The 22,357-nt window shown below is 36.3% G+C and overlaps 2 protein-coding genes across 7 annotated transcripts; both read right to left on the bottom strand.

Annotated features, from left to right (window-relative positions):
• Positions 1 to 19: 19 nt before the first annotated feature.
• On the bottom strand, positions 20 to 16,341 carry rhot1a (ras homolog family member T1a). Of its 5 annotated transcripts, none has more exons than XM_046835452.1 (20): positions 16,153 to 16,341; positions 13,975 to 14,033; positions 13,810 to 13,891; positions 13,601 to 13,644; positions 12,495 to 12,548; positions 12,354 to 12,406; positions 11,772 to 11,880; positions 10,406 to 10,507; positions 10,152 to 10,250; positions 9,874 to 9,982; positions 9,535 to 9,655; positions 8,678 to 8,762; positions 8,178 to 8,323; positions 7,960 to 8,060; positions 7,741 to 7,871; positions 7,450 to 7,533; positions 7,225 to 7,347; positions 6,370 to 6,572; positions 4,673 to 4,795; positions 20 to 1,088 (listed from the first exon to the last, which is right to left on the bottom strand). In XM_046835452.1, exons 2-20 carry the CDS (start codon positions 14,005 to 14,007, stop codon positions 971 to 973), a joined length of 1,920 nt encoding a protein of 639 aa, XP_046691408.1. In that variant the 5' UTR covers positions 14,008 to 14,033; positions 16,153 to 16,341; the 3' UTR covers positions 20 to 970. The 5 variants fall into 5 exon arrangements, with proteins under 5 accessions (XP_046691408.1, XP_046691406.1, XP_046691411.1 ...); XM_046835450.1 differs by lacking the exon at positions 16,153 to 16,341 and adding an exon at positions 15,033 to 15,218; XM_046835451.1 differs by lacking the exons at positions 20 to 1,088; positions 16,153 to 16,341 and adding exons at positions 2,638 to 2,743; positions 15,033 to 15,219.
• A 445-nt stretch (positions 16,342 to 16,786) lies between these two features.
• adap2 (ArfGAP with dual PH domains 2) lies at positions 16,787 to 22,313 on the bottom strand. 2 transcript variants are annotated; one of them, XM_046835457.1, is made up of 11 exons: positions 22,001 to 22,313; positions 21,529 to 21,659; positions 21,242 to 21,333; positions 20,652 to 20,734; positions 20,344 to 20,453; positions 19,930 to 20,079; positions 19,267 to 19,350; positions 19,083 to 19,145; positions 18,820 to 18,897; positions 18,479 to 18,707; positions 16,787 to 18,032 (listed from the first exon to the last, which is right to left on the bottom strand). In XM_046835457.1, exons 1-11 carry the CDS (start codon positions 22,086 to 22,088, stop codon positions 18,007 to 18,009), a joined length of 1,134 nt encoding a protein of 377 aa, XP_046691413.1. In that variant the 5' UTR covers positions 22,089 to 22,313; the 3' UTR covers positions 16,787 to 18,006. The 2 variants fall into 2 exon arrangements, with proteins under 2 accessions (XP_046691413.1, XP_046691412.1); XM_046835456.1 differs by having other exon boundaries at positions 16,787 to 18,035; positions 22,001 to 22,308.
• Between the last annotated feature and the right edge of the window lie 44 nt (positions 22,314 to 22,357).

Raw genomic sequence — 22,357 nt, 5'->3', positions numbered from 1 at the left:
AAAATCTTGAGTACACAGCTTTATAATCACACTGTTTATTGTAAATGTTTGAAAGGTCAGAAATGAGTACAACAGCTTCATGGTTTGGAACTGGGAGTTTTGCACTGAAAAATACAATGCGCCATAAACCCAAAAAAAAAAAAAAAAAAAAAAAGTGCAGTGGTAGTAGTAGTTATTAATGTAGATAATAGTAAATATTTAAAGTGGAGACTATCAACAGAGTTCTCATAGAGACCGAGTCCCATTGACCTGACCACAGAATCAACACTTTTACACTTTCTTGTGATCTTGTCAGCATAGCAGTGAAGCTTCTAGACAGCTTTCACTACTGCAGTGTGTCTGTGGGGGCCAAGGGCAAACAAACAAAATCATAAATATAAAAACAAACCATATAATAAAAAAAAAATCCCTTGTATAGTGTTTGCTGCGTGCGAGGTCAAACAAAACATTCTAACACAAACATGACATTAATAAATTATTACAGCTGAAACGTGCTCAAAGCGTTATGACCTATACAAGTGAGAAATGGCTTTGTTGCGGTGCATCTCCTGTTGTGTGTGCATGCGAGTTCTGTACTGCCATACAGAAGCTGAAGGTATTCCTCAGCAATATTTACACATATAAACAAAGCGTTGCATCTTCTCAAATTCCTGCGTGAACCATCTGATAAGGGTCACACCTGCTAATACTGATCAAAGAAAAAATAAAGTCATTTAAAACCAGTCTGTTTATGGCAAAAGCCATCTGTAGCATTCGACCACGGCTGACACACAAGACATTCTATATGAGCACAGGTTTAAATCAAAACTCCAGAAGAGAAAAATGGTTGCATGGATGGATGTAGGTTCAAATATATAAAATATAGCTATCCCACAGGATACTACTAGCTTTCTCTTAAAGGGGGAATGACTGGGCTGGAGGGAAAAAGATGAGAGAAAGAGAACTGCAGTCGCACGCTGCCCGTCACTGATCACCGGTGCTTGAGGAGAGCTTTATACATGGCAAAGCCTAACACTGCGAATACTGTGGCTCCGACGCTGGCACGCAGCCAGAATGTGGAGTTCTTCAGGTCAGCCTGGGTCATGTGTCTGTATATGAGAGAGAGAGAGAGAGAGAGAGAGAGAGAGAGAGAGAGAGAGAGAGAGTCAGTCAAAAAACACTTGCTTCATTTAATTTGTGGGTAAATGACAAATGACAAATCAGTGTGTAGTTCCTCTCTTTTCTGAATGATACAGTTATATCTGTACCAAGGTTTCAATGTGACATTTTTCTAATGAACACAAAGGGAATTTCCCCAAAATAAAATTCTACTTATTGTCATTTGGCATTCCCCACCCACTGAGCTCCAAACAGTCATACTCCAGCATGCTAGGTGCAGAGGCATGGAGGTGAACTGTGATAGAAACAGCTACTGGGAAGGGAGGAGGAGCAGTACAGTACAAGCAGTAGCACAAAAAATTAGGCCCTTATTAAATGCAAAAAAAAAAAAAAAAAAAGAATAATCATGATAATGCACACGCTGCTTTGATGCTCTAAACAAATAAGAAGCAATAAAAATAAATAAATGTAATAAAATTACACATCACTATACCAAAAAATGTCATCATATCCAAAATGTCACACATTTTCTTTTTAACATACGCTTTTAAATTGTATGTGAAAAGCAAAGCAATGCACAACTACATTTTTAGGTTTCCTCAACCTGCTCATTCACAACCCTCTCTTCATATACACCAGTCAGAGTTTCAGTCAGCTAAAAACCACAAAAATCAACCACCAGACTGAAAATCCAGTAGAATTTAAACCCTCAGATTCAGATTGCCAGAAATGTATCGACAACCAACATATTCAGGAACTAATCAGTGATCTAAGCACATCAGAACACCAAAGGACTGGCACTCATCCAGCGGTCCAGGTGAGGACGATCTTTACCTGGAAAAAGAATGAGTCTCCACGTAGATAGAGTCTTTTACATAGGTGACTGTGCATCTGATGGCTGAGGCTCGTCTGCTCACCAGTGAAAAGACAAGTGTCCCTTAAAAAAAAAAAAAGGAAAAAAAAAGGGCCCCAATCTTGTGCACATGCATACAGGATGGGCACTTCAACTACCATTCACAGCACAGCCACCCCTACATGCTCCACACAACCACCCATCCAGAAATGCAGCAGAGGAAAAGTCAGAGTTAATGAACTGATTAATAAATCAAAAAACAAAGCTTACTGTGCATTTAGAACCTCTGACTGATCGTGGGCTCAGATAACATTTGGTCCGAGTGCTGAGTGCATTTAACCATACCAGTTACAGACACCCGAAAACACCACACCTTGAGATATGCCCAATGTTCGGACAAACATAATTTAACACGAAGGCACTGAAGGAACTAATAAAAAGTTGGCATCTACAGTACGCTTTTCTTTTTTTAAATAATCAGCAACCAAACACAACACCAAGTCAGCAACACTGTTATATGTACAAATGAAAGTGCAGAGTGTTAAGAGTTGGAATTAACAATTAATCCGCTGCATACATGTTAAAGCACACACCCAAAGTCTTCACAGTGTGAAACCAAGTTCCTGCCTGAGACAGGTTAAGACCAAAACCCTGATCGAATCAGTGCTATTACAGTCTAAGTCATAAAAAAAAAAAACCAGACAAAAGCAGCCATGCTGGCAGGGTTAGCAAGAGGTGAAAAGATGCAATACGAAAAGGAAGAGGCCCAGCCAAATACGTGAGAATAAACACCTACGGAGGGAAATAAACATGACACAGGACGTAATAAACAAGGAAACAAAAACACATAAATTAAGAAATTGAGAGGGTGACAAAACATTTATAGTATCATATATAGTATTTCTTCAACTATAGTATTGTGTTGGCAAGGACCAGCAAGAGACAAGATAATGAATAAATTTAATTATTAGCTAATTTATAGAGTTTGGATATTTCCATTGTCTTCTTACATTATACATACATATCAGCTGCTAAGTAAAAGTCCCATGTAGATCTAAAATTCAAAGAGTAAATAAATTTTACTATTCTTGTGTGAAATGATGTAAACATATTGGTTTATTAGTTGTTAGAAGGCTGTACTTGCAAAGAGAGTCTGCAGTGTGATTCAGTATTAAAACAAACAAAAATAAATACATTTAGGGATTAGTGAATTTAGTTTCAGGGAGAAACTGCAGCCGCAAAATATAAAATACTCGGCAGATAAAGCACTGCCAGCAGAATGATGGAGGAAAAAAAAAGTGAATTAGTGCAGTTACTGTTTGCATATCCACCTGAAAATATTTAAATTCATCTTGTATTAATGAATGACAGCCAACACCCAGAATTTAGCTTCAATGCTAATGCAAATCCATGATAGTCATGCAACTTTAGGTAAAACCTAATATTAAGTACATATAAGTCAACAGCATTAATAAAAAGCCCCATGCATTCATTTGAACCAGTTATTTTTTTGAACTTCTGCACTAAAATGGCAGTAAATTGAAGATCAATTTTTTTTCAAATGAATGGACTAGAACTTTGAAATGAACCTGGTGAGATATCACATAACAGTGTTTTTCCACCATCAAAATAGTGAGAACTATAGCACCACTACTACCAAACTGTGGAAGGTGAAGGCATTTCAAAACAGATCAGGCAGCATCACAGTGCAGCATAACACATATGGCTATCCAAGAAAACATTGAGCTCAGAGACACCCACTATTGGCTGCTGTCACACTCATTGACATTGCACACAGTAACACCATCTCTCACTCCCAGAGAGCTTGGCTAAAAGTTGTGCTCTTGACTCCCAGCAATAGACAGCTGTGCCATTGTCCGGATTTACACTTGTGTAAAAGTACCAAAAGGGCATAATATTGTTAGAGCTAGAAGTCTTCTGACTAGTCAGCATAACCTTCTGCAAACAACCATAAAACCACTTGATTCAGAAAGAACAGCAGCTACAATCCGTTTTCTAGTCCATAAGATTTGGCACTCTAATCTTCAATAGCAGCATCTGATAAGACTCTGATGCCTAATACAGCTTTCAGTTTCCTCTCAGACTTGTGCTAGTCTTCAAAGTTATACATTCAAGTACAAACGGAGTAAAATGCAAATCAACATTTTGGAGCTTCTCTATCACTGCTTCTGTTGAAAGTGTTCATAATAATACTAGTGGCACAAAGGAAGTAATGATGTCACCACTCTACAACCTTCAGAGAACTGTCGTTTAATCAGAAATAGGCACAGTTGAGCTAGTTCTGGATCTTAGCACCTGAACCATTCCTGAACCATTCCTGTTCACCTGTGCACCAAGGCAGACAGCATAGACTGAAATATTAGCTTTAGATAAACCCTAAATATAGTTTATTGCTTTGTGGACACCAAAGTACAGCCCTAATAAATGAAGGCGCGCACACACACACACACACACACACACACACACACACACACACACACACACACACACACACACACACACACACACACACACACACACAGGTCTATTAACATGGCTCTATGGAATGGATAAAGGTTCGAAAAAGCTAAGTAACCCATACAGAAGAACCCAACCATCTATGGTGGATATGCAACGCAAAACAGAGAGTAGGCATGTTAGAAAACAGAGGTTAACAGTGGCCATAAAGAGCAGGAGGAGGGCAGGGCTGGGATTAGAGACCTGTTCACAATGACACTGTAGAGTTTGGCCCTGACCGAACGCAGGAGCTCACTGTTCAGCAGGTTCTGACTGATGCAAAAAGTGCACCTGTTGCAGGCACACATGCAGCGGAGCTTGGCGTGGCTGCGGAGACACACACACACACACAAACAGGAAGAGGAGAGTCATGTATGATCATGAGACCTGATCGCCAATGGTTCCTGTTCCTCTTTATAGACTGGAGCTCCTGCAGTCATATAATCACCACTTAAAAAAAAAATATACCACAATGCGAAAATAAAGTAGTTTGAATAGGCAAAACCAAGAGAGAAGCACATTTATCAAATTATCAGCATACATATAGATCAAAAGAACAATTAAGCTCTTAATAAGAAAGCCAGGTTCCACCAGAACAGCAGTCTGCGTAATATTTATGCAGCATGCATGACCTCATCCCTGTCCAAGATTGTCAGGCTTTTATTTGTAACTAATAATCTTTCATAGTCAGTATTTATGAGCTTTATTATTTCTAAGGATTATTACTCATTTTTATTCAGTACCAGTGAAAAATAAAACCAATATAGACTTAACAAAAACAACATAACGAAAATTCCTGCTCGTTTGTTCCAGTGACTTGTCTTAAACTGTTCCTTGTCCAGAGCAGGTCTAACTGTGCCCTGATCTGTATATACTGTAAATCACAAACTGCGAACTAATCAGCAAAAGAAACTGCTACAGCTTTGCTCTCTCTATACTTTAGAGTAAAGTGCTTTGTGTGTGGTAGCAAATCCAGTTTCAATGCTGGATTTTTTGATTCCTGTTAACATGAAAGTAAACCTTTACTACTAAAAACAAGTAAATAAACAAAAAACAAATAGATAATAGACTCCAGAGGCATGACTGAGACATCTCACAACCTGCTGAGGATAATTTGCCTATATTTACATAATAAAGGCAAATTATATAAATATTATGGACAATATTATTTAAATATTAAAAAGTGCTTAACCTGAGGTTTTTAAAAACAAAAACCTCAGCTATCTCATGAACAACCATTTTAGAGTCTTTAATTAATGTTTTTAAAATGATAAATTACAAATTGAGTTTGATATAAGCAGAAATATCTGTGCAAGACTTCAGAGGGAAAAGACTTACTCGAGTTTGTAATAGATCTATAAAGAAATAAAGTTAATTAGTGCAACATAATGTAAAAAAGATTTAAACCAGATCCCACTATAACAACTAATACTAACAGCAACCTTATTAGTTTCTACTTATATTTCTGGCTATGTATTTTTTCCTGCAATTAAGCAATTTGCAAGCAAATTGACCAGGTTGAGTGCCAGGTGAAGTATAGTAGCCAGAAATATCGAAATTGAATGAATATTTCCCACCCTTAGGAGTTATGTGTGGGGTATAATGGAAAAATTAACTAAAAAAACATTATACTCAATTTCAAACATCTGTAAAGTGGTCAAATAGATATAGTTTACAATTCTTAAACTCTTACATTTAGAGTGCAATTTTAGATTTAAGATGTTTTGGCTCTTCATTTCTTTGTGAAGTATATTAACATATTTTTGTTTGCCAAACTGAAAATATTTTCTAAAAACAGAGCAAATGAGAAAAAAGTACACAGGGGAAGAGGACAGCCAGCCAATAAAGCCATGCAGGATGGTAAAAAGCTGGTGTGGGTACTTTGATCAAGTTATACTCACGGGTACATGGCCATGGTGGTGAGTTTGATATAAATGTCTCTGCTGGGGGCGTCTGCTGTGTTACAAGTGAACTGCTGCGGTGGGTGCAGCTTGTGCCTCCTACAGAAGTCTAAAGGAGACATACTGTAGTGTTGGCGAACCTCATGCAGGTCTGACTTGGCGGCAATCATCATACATGGCGTCTTGCTGTCCATGAAGTATTTCTGTGGAAGCAAAATATATCATTATGCTGATGTGCAACACAAACAATTTACATTTGTTGTCTATAGTTATACTTTAAGGTGTTTAACATGGGAATGGACAAATTTGGATGCTTTATGCAAATGTATGTTTATTCTTTTTTAAACCATACTCAACACAGAGCATGAAGACAAATTATTCTTGTAAATGTAATTAAGTATTATAGTAATTATGATGTTTTAAATAAGTAAATAATCAGGACACCAAACCGAATGTTTGCTGTTTCCACATGGACGGTTTTAATTGCCGGATGTGTGAATTATAGCAGATTTTGGTGCTTGATTTAAGACTTGGCCCATCAGTAAAACAAAAGTTTAGTGATTGAAAATAAATTTTCACTGGAGTTTATTATTATTTAAAATTTTTTTATATCCGAGTAAAGATAGGATGTCGTGAATAAATACATGGAGTGTTTAAATTTCGCCTTAAAAATGCACGCTGCATAATCATGTCTTAATAAAATTGGTGGTGTTAAATTTTCTTTTGCCTTTAAAAAGTTCTTAACGCGTTCATTTTGACAGCCCTAATTATTCAAAATTATTTAATATTATAATATTATTATTCTGTTCTGAATGTATATATGTAGTCTCATTAATGGGCTCACGTCTTACCAACCTTATAGATCTTTGCGCAGTACTCAAAAGAACGAGGAGTACTGATGTCATACACCAGACAGACAACGTCACAGGCCAGATCTGCTTCCGAGAGAAACTGAAAGTCTGGAAGAACCTCATGTAACTGAAAGAGAGAAAAAATAACAACACATCTTATTATATGTCCATCATTAGATCTGTTGATTTATATTAATGTTGATGATTGCATTATAATATTTAAACTTACAAGCAAGTACTTCTCCTGTCCATAAACATATGTGGTGCTGATGGCATAGTAGGACTTGTGGTCTTCCCTAATCCGCATTTGTTTCTACAGGAGGATGACACAAAAATTTCAAGGTACGGGTTCCTTGGTTTGGCCCTCAGAATTTTTTTTTTTAACACATCACTGTAATTAACAACTTAGGCACAACAATACAAACGCTAAAGCTAATAAACATACTTTGATCATCCACACTCTATTAAATAACTAGCATGTATCTACCATCTCCCAGATGTCTTCGTGTGATATACTCACAGCTAAGCTCCTGCCAAGAAAGGCCTGCAGGAAGCCACTTTTGCCACTGCCACGTGCTCCCAGGACATTACACCGAAACACACTGCGCTGGGTCTGCTTCTTCTGCAGGTCAATGTGCTTGTTCCTAGTGACTACACCACATTATACATGTAAACATACATAATACACAAGAAATGAACAAAGAAGCACTAATCTTATCTCTCATGCTCCTTCTCTTACTTGTGATGGCAGCAGCCTGTGAGTCCTGTTCATGAATGATAGAGTATCCAAGGTAACCCAGATATTCCAAGCAGCGCTGTACATCTAGGTATGTTGTTAGCCTAAACATGGGGGCAAAAATAAATAAATAAATAAATAAATAAATAAATAAATAAATAAAACCGTAAGTATTAAATAAGTAGTTTTGACTGGCTCTGTAGAGCGGTGTTGTTACTTACGTCCACTGGGAAAGGTAGCCCTGGTAGGTGATCCAGCCCTGGTCATTGGTGGACACTGTATTGTTGACATCAGGCCCCCAGGGCATGTAGGGAAAGACTTTAAACAGATCTTTCAGCTCATCGGGAGACAACGCACAGTCTCGATCCTGAAACAGCGCTTGGTTTTATTCTAGATTTACATTTATAATATTTAAGTCACACTTATGCAGAGCACCTCATGAAAGTGCTTTGAAGTCTCAATCAACACATACATCTCAATACTAGTTCACTAGGTCATGGACTGAAAATACCATCTGTCTGAAAACTCTATTCTGAGATTCATTTGTATTCAAAATTAGACTTACTTCCACCTAACACCATTCAATAAATTATGTCTTAAATCTGTCCATGTGCCATTCTGTTGTACCACCTGGCCTTTCCTAATTTACTACTCAGACCTAAGTAGGCACCTCTCACTGATCCTTCCAAAATCTGACTTTGTCTAGAATTGATGGACTCACCTTGTCATGCTTGTCAAAGACACTTTGCAGGAAGAGGTACGCATTGTGGTTTAGCTCTGTGGTGCAGTTCGGAGGTATTTTTAACCTGCACAAACAAGATTGTAACCAGCTTAGAAAAAAGATTTAATCAAATCCTGGTTGTTCTTGGCACTAGCAGAGCCTGCTGTAATGTGTTTTACAGGGTGTAAAACAAACTGGTTAAAATCATGTCAGAGATAATTATATTATATTATTACACAGTATTTATACACACACACAATAGTTTAGATCTTTATACAACAATGTGCTTATATTAAATGTATAAGCTTTATTTTTGACAGTTTATCAGTAATGTCTTTCAAAATCACTTTTTTCTTTTTTTTAAGATGTCAGGATTCTCGGTGAGGGTTGCTCCCTGCTAATCTTTTAAGCTCATGTTTAATCTCCAAGTCATCTAAAAGAGCATTCCAGGAGTTGCTCTGTATTCCAGTCACTAACTACAAGAAATGTAAATGTTTTAAATGATATATTGTCTACTTCTAGGGCCTAAACATCAATTGTTTAACTCTAATGAAACAGGTTAATTCTTTCAGCATTAGAAAGTAGAGGAAAGCATTACACTCTGTAAAATTGTCTACTGCTATATTATGAAGAAAATTATTATTAGTTTTAGCAGGAAGCCTACTTTGCATACAGTGAATTATTGACCCTGAACACAGGAGGGAGATTAGTTTGCCGAGTACAATTAGCATTGTGTGTAGAAGAGGACAGAAATTTACATAAACAACTCTGGGTAAGGAAGCTTTCATTTAAACTACAATATTGGTTCATCAATATTGGGTGAATGTGAATACGCCCATAATACTGAGCAGACTCACAGTGGAAACAGGTATTCCTGGGTGAGTTCCAGGTCGTCATCATAGCCAAACCTTCGAAGCACAGTCCACGTGGTCTCATGCCTCCCTCTCTGGATAAAGAGTGTGTGTAGGAACAAGAAACCTGGTAAAGGAAGAGCACACAACTGAGTCAGATATGCATATTTACATTGAGTCCACTGGCAGACACTATTATCTAGTGCTATTTATAGAAGATGAAACTGGCTTCAGACAAATCTTGTATGGAAAAATTAAGTGATAAGGTCATGCTGGAAAGAATGTAATAAAAAAAAATAAAAAAAAGAGCTTTAACCAGTGAGGTGCGAATCCAGCAGAGCTGACCTTTAAGAGTGAGGCCGTTGTCCCTCACACCATCAGTCATGTTTCGCCGCACAACATTTTTCACGTCCTCTAATGCTTGAGGTGCAAGCGGCATGTTAAAGCAGGTTCTCTGTAAATAATTAATTTTAAAAAAAAAAGGTAAAGGGGACATCATCCTATTAGACTACTAATCTGCATAAGTAATTTTTTTATATTACTTTGAAGTGAGGTATAGTAGTGAAGTAATAGTATGTATAAATATAGAAGTAAAGTGAAAGATTGTAGAACAGGGCTCTTACTTGGAAGAAATTGAGCTCATGGTCATTGAGAATGCCATCGTTGTCTAGGTCAGATATTTTGAAGATGCGAGTAAGTGCTTTGATGCAAGAAGGCTTCATCTGGAAACCAGACCACATATCATTTCATCTATAGACATTAATCCTCTATGGTGTAATAGTATTTTTAAGAAACTACAACAGAGAAACTAAGCTGAACAGGACGCAGGCTAAAGTGCTCGAGTATTTGTGGCTCTCAATGTCCAGGAATCTCTCACCTCTTTTTCCTCCGGGCAATACAGGGGACCTGTAGGGTGCAAGACAGCTTTCTGGGCATAGTAGAACAACTCGGAGATATTCTTCAGGTTTTTTGCCGAACACTTAAAAATAAATAAATTACAATATGAACAATAACAATATGCTTTTTACAAAAAAATTGTTAATGTTTTATTTCTGTAACACTGCTTTGGGACAATGCCTGTTATTATAGCACCATAAAAATAAAATTTAGATTTGTAATTCTATCTATATTTCGATCCTTGGTCAAATTTATAAAATGAAATGTTACAACCTTCTCTGATATTTATAACAGTTTCATGAACTGGTAATGGTGCGATACAGCCTGATCCAAATCCAACCAAAAGTGGATTATTTCTGAATGGCCTAGAAAATGACTCTACCTATACAACAGCATAATAATGTTTATTATTGAACAGAAAATTATTTTTGCAGTTTATAATTACATTTAATGTAATGCATCATCCATAAGTAAAATTATTTTTAAAACTGCCATTTATTCTCTAACCTCTCTTTTTCTTATGTTAATAGAAGAAAACAACCCACAGTCTGTTATGTTATAAAGAAACCGTAAAACAAACTTTTCTGTCATTAAGACACTCATGTTGGGAAAGCTTTACCATATTGACAATTATATGCTATTCTTTTAAAAGCTTTTTAAATTAATTATTATGCTTGAATTTATGTGCAGCATCGTCTATACAAGCGGTATACATCCTGTATAAGTGGTTACAAAAAAAACAATTAGTTATTAAAAGAACTGCATAAATGTTATGTAATATAACTAATATCGACTGCTAGAGACGCGTTTATGTAAAATTCATATACAATAATTGACTAATCAGTTTCCAGAATTCATTCACACAGTGGTATAATAAATGATAAAAAGTCTATGTAACTGCAATAACAATCATATTATAATCTCCATAAGATATAATTATATAAAAAAAATAAAAACTTTTTGGCGGTGTGAAGAAAACCAACATTAGTGCCAAACCCAAATAAAAATATAAATCCGATTTGCTCTACATGTTAAGCTCCATGTGCATGCGAACTTGTAAAACCTGTCTCCTAATTTAGACTGAAACCAATCCTAACAGGCTGGTTGCCACATGAGCCACCAGGTGATGTCTGTTTCTTCAGGCATGATACTACTGCATGTCTGCACGTGCTCAACGTAGGCAGAAACATTTTCTACATTTACTCAGGTTCAGAAAGACTGAAAATGAAAAATATTTGAATGTGATGCTATGGGTTCTTTTGCAAAATCCACACATGCTTACATGCATTACATGCATTACATACATACATACATGCTTTATGTATTTTCTGGAGAGTTCCCTTTACCTCAACACAGGTCTCAATTTCTGAGTACTGGTTCATGATGGGTAGAATGGTCTCCATGCTGCTGTGGTCCACAAGGTCTGACTTATTCCCAACAAGAATCAGGGGAACTCTGCAAAATGTCACATCAAATGTATTTATATTCATGACTGCATTTCTGATTTACCAGTAAGAACAACCCGCAAAACACACTTAACACTGTTTAGGGGTTCAAGCTCGAACTGCTTTTCTTGTTGGTGAGAAAAGCCCATAAAGCCCAAGAAAACCACTGAACTCTGCATACTTACAGTAGATGTTTGTTATTTTTAAAAACGTTTCCTAAAGTGTTTACAAATTCCACAAAACAAAATTTGGTGTGTATAAAATTTTTTTTTTACTTTTTTTGACATATGACTCTCATAGACTCATCTAATTCTAAATGATAGGAAAACTTGCATCTGTGTTTCTGTAATCACTGAATATGTTTTGATTAAATTATTTAGAATTGGTGAAGCCAAATGTGCCAGCAGACTGACCACAATCACACTCATACAGTAGGTACGAACAGGTCCAATGTTTCTAAGCCACACAGCCAGACACACACACCTGCTGTCCTTGTCTGTTCTGTCGTTGATGAGGGGAATCCAGTGGCTCGTCACCTAGGGTAGAGCAAAACAACCTTTGAAACATAACCATATTTAATATATATATATATATAAAATTATAATTCTTATTTATAAGACCTACCTTCTCAATAGACTTTTTGTTGTTTACTGAGTACACTATACATATGACATTTGCCTGTAACAAATAATAAAAAGAATAGGAGATGAATGTGGTATTCAGCATATTATCTAAATAGTGAACATACATACAACAGGAGGAGACGTACAATACGGTTCTGTACATACAGCATAAATAGTGCAGTATAGCAGGATTAAAACCATAGTGCACTGATTACGCTATACTCTAACAATATATATCCTATCACAGTACAACACAACAGGTTTTTTTTTTTTTTTTTTTTTAGCCATTATAACAGTAACAAGATGTCATGCTGTTTTAGTAAAATAATCAAGTGGTGTGATAAAGCCAAACAAGACATGCTGTTAAAAAAGTAAGTGTATTTTTTTCCTATTACAGAACATCCATAAGTGATTTATTTCTATTATGGTACAATAATTATTTATCAAAAAAAAAAAAAAATTAAATCTTTAAATCACCACCAAGCTTCTTTCTTTTAAAACTAATAAAACTGTTTAAAAAAAAAAACAGGAAAAGTCGTAAAGGTTTTTTCGTGATTAAGTTAGAAAGAACTGACCCTTAAGACTCCTTATGATAAATAAATGGAAACCATATCAATAGGTATATATGTGTTTATGTGGCATGCCACCTGTACACGTCCCTGTGTACACTTAAAGCTTTAAATAGGTACACACTACAGTTAAGTGCATTAACCTTATATGGGCTCTATTGTAAATGATGTGCTGTTTTACAAAATAAACCAAAGCTTTCTAATTAAATCATGTTCAAGCATTCAACAGCACTTTGATATCAGGATGATCAAACATTCATCACTATTATAAGTCAAGAGTGATGTATGTATATACAATTGAGTGGCGATTCTGACCAGGGCATATCATACTTATACATTCTTGTTTCAATACATGGTATGCCTCAGATATATACATTAAGTTAATAAACTGCCAGCAAGCTGAAGGACACTGCATTCTTACTGTAACAAGAGAATGCATTAATGTCATAAAAAAGAAAAATGCTATAATAGGACATTTCTGAAAACTTTACCAATTATAGCGATTAAACTTTGAGTTCACCAGTGAAATCAGACTCACCTTAGATATTTCTTGGTACAGCTGTTCATCTGACTGCTCTGCTTCTATAGACAGAAAAATACGATCAGCTGATAGAACAAAAACGAACAACAGCTCAGGAGAATTGAAGAAAAGAAGTTTCATATGAACAATCACATTTGATTGTGTGTATAAATAAAAATGAGCAATCTGTGATACTCAGAGATGATGTTCATGCCATGCAACTTTACCTGAGTAGTCCACTATGTGTGTCGGCACTCTTTCAGGGGTGACATCAGCAGGAATGGTGATCTCCTCAGCACGTAACGGGACCTTGTTACCCACCCAAAAAAAGTATAAATGTAATTTACCGTTTGTAATGTATGAACTATTCAAGCAGTGAAATACTGGTGTACCTCATCAGGGAACTCTTCACTGACAAGCGACATGATCAGGGAAGTCTTCCCCACTTTCGCTGTGAAAAAAACAAATATTTCTTGATCAGAGGTCTGAAGTGTGAAATCTTCAAAGATGGTACAAGCGGGAATTTTTTTTTCCAGTCTGTTTTTCTGCATTCTAAAGGTTAAAATGACCCCCCATTTTACACAACCTTTTCAGGTTCCTCGAGTTGAAAGCAAAAGATGTTGTGTAGAGTATAAAACGGGAATAGCAGGAGAAGAGAGAAAACAGAGATACGTCTGTCAGTGGTGATATGAAGATTTGTGGCTTAGGTTTTGATCAAGTCAGAAAGCGAAACATGTGCAAGGTGAAATTCCTGCTACTTCACAACCACTTTAATGAAACACTATGCATGTCTTCTTCATACATTTCTGTGTGCATTCTTTTGCATTTCACTTTAAGTGGACTTAAGCTCCATCTGAATGTTGTCTGGTGCACGATCTTAGGTCTGCACTGTGCAATAGGTTGCACACGATGCCCTGTATGTGGCTATGGACAACTTACTTTAGCCCTTAGCTCTGTGTCCTGTTGTGTAGCTCTATGTTGGCTTACGTTGCACCACGGTTCTGGAGAAACGTCTCAATTCACTGTGTACTGCGTCAGTTATATATGGTAGGAATGACAATAAAAGCTTCTGGACTTGACTATAAACACGTCCTGTATGAAATACTCACATGCAAAAGTGCAACCCGTCAAATTTCTAATTAAAGTCTGAAAAAGGATTTCCAGTTTTAGGGTTCTAATTGTGCTGATGAGAGCTGGCAGATTTAAACCCGTTTCCTGTAGTATAATTGTTCATGATCTCCTGAAGTGCCTGTACTGCTTCTCATAGTGTGTAAAGGCAGAGGAACCGCCAGAGGAACCGACGGAGGAACAGACAGTGCGCGACCTCGGACTGCAGCGAAGGTGCAGTGGCGCTGAAGTTGAAGGCAGGAGGCGCGTGAAGGAAGACGCTAAGCTAACTGGCTACATTAGCTCAATACACAGCTCCAAACCAAATCACTGATTTACTTACGTTCCCCGACTAGTAATATCCTCACGTCCTTCCTCATCGTCAACCACGTAAATCCAGTCAGAAAAACCACGAAGCTCCTTAAAATAGCATGTAGCTAACCCAGAAGCACCTTCTCCCCCGGCACTGTGCTCCTGTCAGGATAAGCTAGGTTAAGCTAAAGACACAAGTCTACGCATGCGCAGTTCAGCCGATTGGCGGTCTTGTAGGACAAAACAGACGGAAGTTGGTTTATCAGTTCCTTTCCACCTTAAAAGGTCTTCGCAGTGGCGACCTATTACTTCTAGAGGCGCAATAATAACAATAATAAAAGATTAATAATAATAATAATAACTATCATCGTATTAATAATAATAGTCAAACAAAAACAGCATAAAGTTTCGGACTTTCCAAATACAGAAGATGCACACAATAAATCTTCATTCAAATCTTCTATTATCTTCACACTGAAGTCAATACAATTCACACAAACTGCACAAAACACAGCAATAAACATACAAATAATTACTTTTTATCCAAATTACAAACACGGAGCGCCCCCTGCAGGATAGTTTGAGTGTTTCAATATAAATTAGGTACATGCAAAAGGTTCTCGACAAAACGCTGTAAATGACGCTGCCTGGTTCTTCTCCAATCTTCATTCGCCCAGATTCACTGACCGGGCCACCGGTCTGAACATTATCTAAATGTAACTATTTGGGCATATCATGCTATTTTGAGAGTGATGATTTTTTTTTTTACCTGTTTGTGGACAAATTTTGATTTTCAACGAAATCTTACGGACTATTGTGACCTATAGTGACACTTAGTCATACAAAAAAGCTAGGATCGTTATATTTTTATATATAATTTATGTAATAATACTTTTAAATGAGTAAAACTTTTGAAATCAAGAAAATTACATTCCGACAATGCATCACACCTTACTGTTTAACTGTTTATTGTTATATAATTATCATAATAAAAATGATTATAATTACAATAAAATTGTTTAAAATGATTTAAACAATTTGCATTTTTAACATTTTATTATTGATCAGTTCAATCCTCCACACAGATTAAACGTTCAGACTGATGAGTGCCCTCTAGCGGTGAAACGTTATTTAAGGTAGAACAGACTCACCATCAACTGCTAGAAAGCGGACAGGCTCAATACTGATTCTTTCTGCAAAGAAAAATCACGACTATAAAATCTTAATACATAAAAATCTGCTTCACTTTTTCAGCACATGCTTAAAGGGGCGTGTAACCGCCAACTACGGAAAACCGAAGCGAACAAAAATGTAAAACGCTTTTTTTTTTTTTTCTTTAAAAAAAACAACAGCGCCCCCTGCAGGCTATCTAAACACGTTTCTGTCTATAAATATTGTAGCGTAAAATTTCAGATCAGTGAATGCTGAGGATGGAGCCACCAGGAGGGAGGAAAAGAGAAAGGCTAAAGAAGAGGTTTATGGATGTGGTGAGGGAGGACATGCAGGTGGTTGGGGTGAAAAAGGCAGATGTAGAGGACGGGGGGGATGGAGACAGATCATCCGCTGTGGCGACCCCTAATGGTAGAAGCCGAAAGAAGAAGAAGACCATTTTGGATAAGGGACAATTTGTCACAATTAAGGTGGACAACTAAATAAACTGAAACTACTAATAAATATAATATAATTAAAAGAAAATAAATATTTAATTAATAAAATACCTATATATATATATATATAGTTTTTGCTTAGATTCAATAAAACATAGTAATTGAGTTACACACCATGTTTATTTTATATTATTATTTTTTAGTTATTACTGATTTATTTAAAAAAACAAAATCCAAAACACATTTATATACATACTCAATCAACTTCACTGTGCATTAAAAAACGTAATTTATAAAAAATAAAAAATCAATTGTGTTTCAATAGCAAGAAAAAAGCCACAAACTTCTATCAAACTTTTAGAAAACGACCTTTCAAATCTGAATTTATCTTAACCTGTCAGTGTGGACGTGACTTTGATTCCCAAAAAAGTCAAGAGTGAACTGAATGGCAGTTGGATTTCTGTTGTGTGCCATGCATAGAAGTAAATGATAGTTAACCATCAAGCCCAAACATGCATGTTACAATATGGGTTAAATTAAGTTCTCAAACTATACAAAAGCAGAAATGTATAACTACGCTTATTCAAAATGTAAAAATATGTTTAAAAAACCTGAAATTATGGAGTAAACATAAAAAAAAAACCCAGTAAAACACTCATACAAAATACAGTGGACTTTCAGGACACCTTATTTCCCATTGCCCAGTTAAATTTACCCTTTTTTCTATTTCCTGAGTCCAAGTGAGTGGAACTGATACTTTTATGTTTTGTTGCTGTTTGGTTTTCACAGTGAATGAAATGAAATAACCCACAAAGCAAAAGCAAAAGCAACAACAGCAACAGTTAACTGAGGTGAGTGTACATCTGAAAATCTCCTTGTAAAACACTTTCACAGAAACAGAAGAAAAAGGCAAATTAATTATTGTCCATTGCATAAAGGTCAAAGATTGGATGATTATAGAGAGCAATAAATTACTAAATAATTGTAGAAAGACCAGTTTCGAACATTTTAAGTAAGCACCTACAATTTATTTTTTCTTTTCATTTCATTCAGCTCTGTTGTTATGTCCTGCAGGTCAGTTTGGCAGCTCGCACCTACATTCATGCAACCCGCCATTTAAAACATACTTCCTAGTTTGCTTCCTGTAGTTGGGTCTATTCAGGTTGGTGTGACTTTCTTGCTGCAATCAAGCCATGCTAGAGTTTACTTGGAACCAGACAGACTACATCAGGTGATCAGGTGTTTTCGTTTACATCCAAGAACGGTTGCTTTGTTCTAACAATTTAAAGGTTATGGTTTTAGACAAGACCCTAAATAGTTTGGAAGGTTCAGGTTACACATTTCATTGTGCTACAATCCAGTCCAAAATACACCGCTGTCCTTTTTGATGTTCCAGGATCATTTTCGTCTGCGGATATTGGCCTCTGCTGAAAAATAGAAAATTAATTATGCTCAGATAAACATTACATACACAAAATCACTACTTTTTCTCCATTATTTGGTCACCTGCCAATTGCCATCAAAAAGCTAGCTCTCCCGTGATACTACAACTGAGGAAAGTAAAAGACCAAAATGTGCTTTTACTTACACATGTGAAGCGAGCCAATCACATGCTGCAGCAGGCTCAGAGGAAATTTCTAGCTACCCTCTGCTGCATTAATTATCACATTTTATCACAATAATCACAATTGGCTAGTGTTGCTGTGACTGACAGGAAAAAGTATTCCATTTTTCCCACCCAAAGTGCATGGCCAATTTGGCTCTTGGCCACAGATGTATGTTTGATTCTAACTCCTAATCTCCAGCCGATTGGGCAGCCAGTTTTCTGTTATGATAGAAATGTTCAGATTGGATTGCTTAATTGTCTTACTGGTATAATCTTGAGGAAGCATTGGCTTCGCGATGACATGTCTCAGGGCCTCTACCCACTCCTTTCGCTCTCGCTCCTGCTCACACATGAAAACAAACTGCCGGTCTGGTGTCTCCACTGCCATCCCGCACTTCCATTTATTTCCTCTGGTCCCCTTAGGCAAACACTCACTCACTGAGTACCCATGATTCTCTGTTCCAATGAAAATGACCCCAAGCTCAACAGCATCCTTCAAAATAGTCAAGCAAACAATGGGTATGAATTTGACGTTCAGATAAAGAAAAAAATGCTATCCTTATCATTTGATTCATAATTCCAATAAATATTACAATAAATCCTACCAGCTCAGTTTTAAAATAGAGTAGTTTTCTGTCCAGAGCATCCAAGATGAACCATCTCTTCTTGAATGGCTCTCGTTGCTGTTCAGCAAACAGACAATGTTATTCAGATAAAAATACATACATTTATTAAAAGATACATACAAATATTCTTTGGTGTACGTATAAATACATTCATTTATCAATTTCCCAATATAAAGGGGAATATTTTTCGTAACTTAAAGACTTCCTCTCCCACCATTGCTCATATTAGGCAAGTCACCTACCGAAGGTCCAGTTTTTTCCATGTAACCCTCTTTAAGGTAGTTCCTTGTAGTCCATGGCAACAGCTTAAAGAAAAAATGCATAAAGAAATTTTATCCAATGTGTTTCCTGAAATAATTTTAATGCAGAGTAGAAAAGCTAAAGCTTAAATTGTAACCATTTTAACTAAAACAATCAAGGGTTTACCTCAATATTACTGGCTGTAGGAAATGCTGTCTTTAGGTAGACGAAACGTGTAGCCCTTATAGCATTGAACCAATTCACAATTTCCTGAAAGGGTAATGATGTCTGAATTACACTCGGACTTTTCCCAGAATCTCTTCGAGGTATGCCAAGATTTGGTCAGTATATATATATATATATATATATATATATATATATATATATATATATATATATATATATATATATATACACACAATACATATTTTGTTGTTCGATGTGGTTGATATTGGTTCAGGTTATGGCATTGCTTTTAAAGCTTTGCCCTGAAAACACATGTCGTTTGCTGCATAGTTTGCAGTCATTTGTCTCAATTATAAATGGAGACAAATGGATGCTGAATTGGAAAAAAATAAGTGCTTAATACATAATATGCTTTTACTTCCTTGTATTGTAGTAGCAAGCATGGCAAAAAAAGCTTTAAGCAAAACTGGAAATACATCATGATTCAATAAAACTTTTTTTTTGCTCATTTAAAAACAAGGAAGTAGGTTTCTTTTGTTTGAAAGTTATTTAATATAAATTCTGCTCCCAATGAAAGTGAAATAAGGCAAATATTTATTAAAACAAAAACTGTGTGTACATTAAATGTACAGAAATTCCAAAAAAACATTATAGATGACTTACCTGGCCACTTTCATGATAAACAAAGAGGTTTCGGGTATGGTCATCCACTGAATAAGTGATCTGAAGGCCATGAGCATGCCCAATCTTCCGAGGCTGAAAAGTTGCATTTAAACTTTGGACAGAGATAACAGCCTTTGGCCCTTTGGATTCCTAAAAGTACAGAACAATTATCATATATTTTATTATTTCAGTCATTTATACTCTTTTGCCTGATATTTAAATAATATATACAAAAGAAAATAGATATCATTAGATCAAATGTGACTGGTAAATGTGACTGTCTAATTATTAAAGTAAAACTAAATAAATAAAAGATTATGAAATTGTGGAAATTTAATTTAACACTGAAGCAACAGGCAACCTGGTGCAAGGTTCAGAAAAAAAACTGCTTGACAAGGCATATAGAGTGCTCACATCCTCCTTGTAATATTTTAGGGTGAAGTCTTGTTCTGATAAAACAAACTTCCTCTTGAGAAACTGTCCATTGTCCTTCCCCTTCTTCCACAGCAATCCTTCATATATGCCTAAAATCAGTGACAGCACAATTATTGTAGGAACACTACAGAACTTCAGAAATGCAGGTTTAATAGATATCTGGTTACATAAGGCCATGTTAGAGATGCTTAATGATTATAAGGAATTAGCACCTTGTATTATGTTTTTGAATCTTAGATTTACTAAACTAAAGATTAATACATAATGTTTAAAAGCTACAGGTTTACCTGATGAGTAGGATCTGAGTTTATTTTGTTCAGTAAACTCTTGTCTTTCATACTTAGCTCTGATCCACTGCTCCCTTAGTACGCTACAACATGAGGACAAAAAAAACAAGCATGGGAAGTTGCGTAAAACAGACTAATGTTCAAGGGAAAGTCCAGTAAAGCAACCCAAGCTCTTAACAGCGATTGTTCCAAGCATGTTTTAATGCAGATCGAGTTTTAGAACGGTCTCATACAGCGTGTTCAAATCACTATGGGTAGTTCTGACACACTTAAATCAACCACTTATGTAGAGAACTGAAAGCACAAATGAACAGATTCAAAAGCTTCAACATCTAACACCAAACCATCCTTGGTTGAAACAGAAATACATTTGAATTTCCTCTTATTGTTACTAAGAGCACTGCATGCTATAGTTCATCTCCAACAGTTTGTTTGCCATATCAGCAGTCTCCCACTTCCCTAACAATAGATTTATTTTTTTTAACTACAGTACCAACTGTCATGAACAATAGCTTGGAAATAATTCCCTTTCACAGTGCCGGTAAATTACCCCAACTTTTTCAAAGACAACAGAAAGATGAAGTACTTACTCACAATCATCATGCTGTGGCTGATAATAGAAGACAGGGACAAATTTCTCGTACACATCTTTGGCAGCTTGGTTTCCATTGGCTTTCATGAACTTTACATTAGGTCAGGCAGTTACCCCAAACACACACAACAGTACTTAGTTCAACCTCATGCTTTAGTGTTCAGCGTAATTATACAAATAATCATTCGCATAATAAGACCTTTCTTCGAACATATAGTACATAAATGAACTTAACTTGGACTGAGAATTAGAGTTTGAATAAGCAAGGTTACAAAACTGTCATACCTGCACAAGCTCATCATCCCAGAAGTCTAAGCGGATGGATTTTATCCGGCTAATACTTGATAAATTCCGATGTGTTCCAGAGCAGTTCAGACAAACGAATATGCCAAGAGTATATGAAGCCCAGTCTGGGTCTACAGTGAATATATGAAGATTTAATTAGAAGATTGTTTTTGCTAGATATGGAGACTTTTAAGACACACTGGGAACATTGCTTTCTCAAAGCATAAAATTATATATTTTTGGAAGCCAGTACAGCATACAAAAGCATACAGCATCATATTATATAGAGTAATATATAGAGAACTGGGCCAATTTGTTAGAGATGGTGTAGCTGGAACCGTTTTCCATGTAAAGTCTATAGTTTAGAGTTAAATTATATTTATAATATATACATATTGCAATATTTACTCAACAGCAGGAAAGAATATTAAAGTATATAAAGTGTAAAATACACTTCAGCAGTTTGACTGACCTGCAGTTCCACAGTCAGCACAGCTACTGTTCTCCGGCAGCTTCACCAGGTCCAGAAGAGTCTTTTTATTCTTGTCGCGATTTGCCATATGAGATACGGTGTTAAAGCGACGTTCGGATTAAAATTGTTAGAGCATCGGAACGGCCGTTTTCGCACAAAACATTTCTCATCTCCGAACGAACTGGCATCAGGTGTGACCATGAAACCACACAAACGCGTTGAGCTCCGCATTCAACTATAACCCAGTGACAGTAAAGCGCCTCTTCCTGCGGGGGAGAGAGCGCGCGCGCGCCCGCACAGACACGCGCGCGCGCGCTCTTGTTTTTCCACACCAACACTGGCAAACAATGGAAACAC

This window comes from Silurus meridionalis, chromosome 22 (genome assembly GCF_014805685.1).
Source record: "Silurus meridionalis isolate SWU-2019-XX chromosome 22, ASM1480568v1, whole genome shotgun sequence".
Taxonomy (NCBI): domain Eukaryota; kingdom Metazoa; phylum Chordata; class Actinopteri; order Siluriformes; family Siluridae; genus Silurus; species Silurus meridionalis.
This window is presented reverse-complemented; position numbering and strand designations above follow the sequence as displayed.

Excerpts from the sequence above, each read along its gene's own strand:
- rhot1a (XM_046835450.1), bottom strand. The coding sequence starts at position 15,069 with ATGAGGAAGGACGTGAGGATATTACTAGTCGGGGAAC. Across the intron at positions 10,251-10,405 it reads ATTGCCCGGAGGAAAAAGAG|ATGAAGCCTTCTTGCATCAA; the intron begins GTGAGAGATTCC and ends TCTGGTTTCCAG. Across the intron at positions 7,534-7,740 it reads TTCTTGGCAGGAGCTTAGCT|AAACAAATGCGGATTAGGGA; the intron begins GTGAGTATATCA and ends ATCCTCCTGTAG.
- adap2 (XM_046835456.1), bottom strand. The coding sequence starts at position 22,088 with ATGGCAAATCGCGACAAGAATAAAAAGACTCTTCTGGACCTGGTGAAG. Across the intron at positions 21,334-21,528 it reads GGGATGATGAGCTTGTGCAG|TTCATGAAAGCCAATGGAAA; the intron begins GTATGACAGTTT and ends CCTAATGTAAAG. Across the intron at positions 18,898-19,082 it reads TGGAAAAAACTGGACCTTCG|CAACGAGAGCCATTCAAGAA; the intron begins GTAGGTGACTTG and ends TTTGCTGAACAG.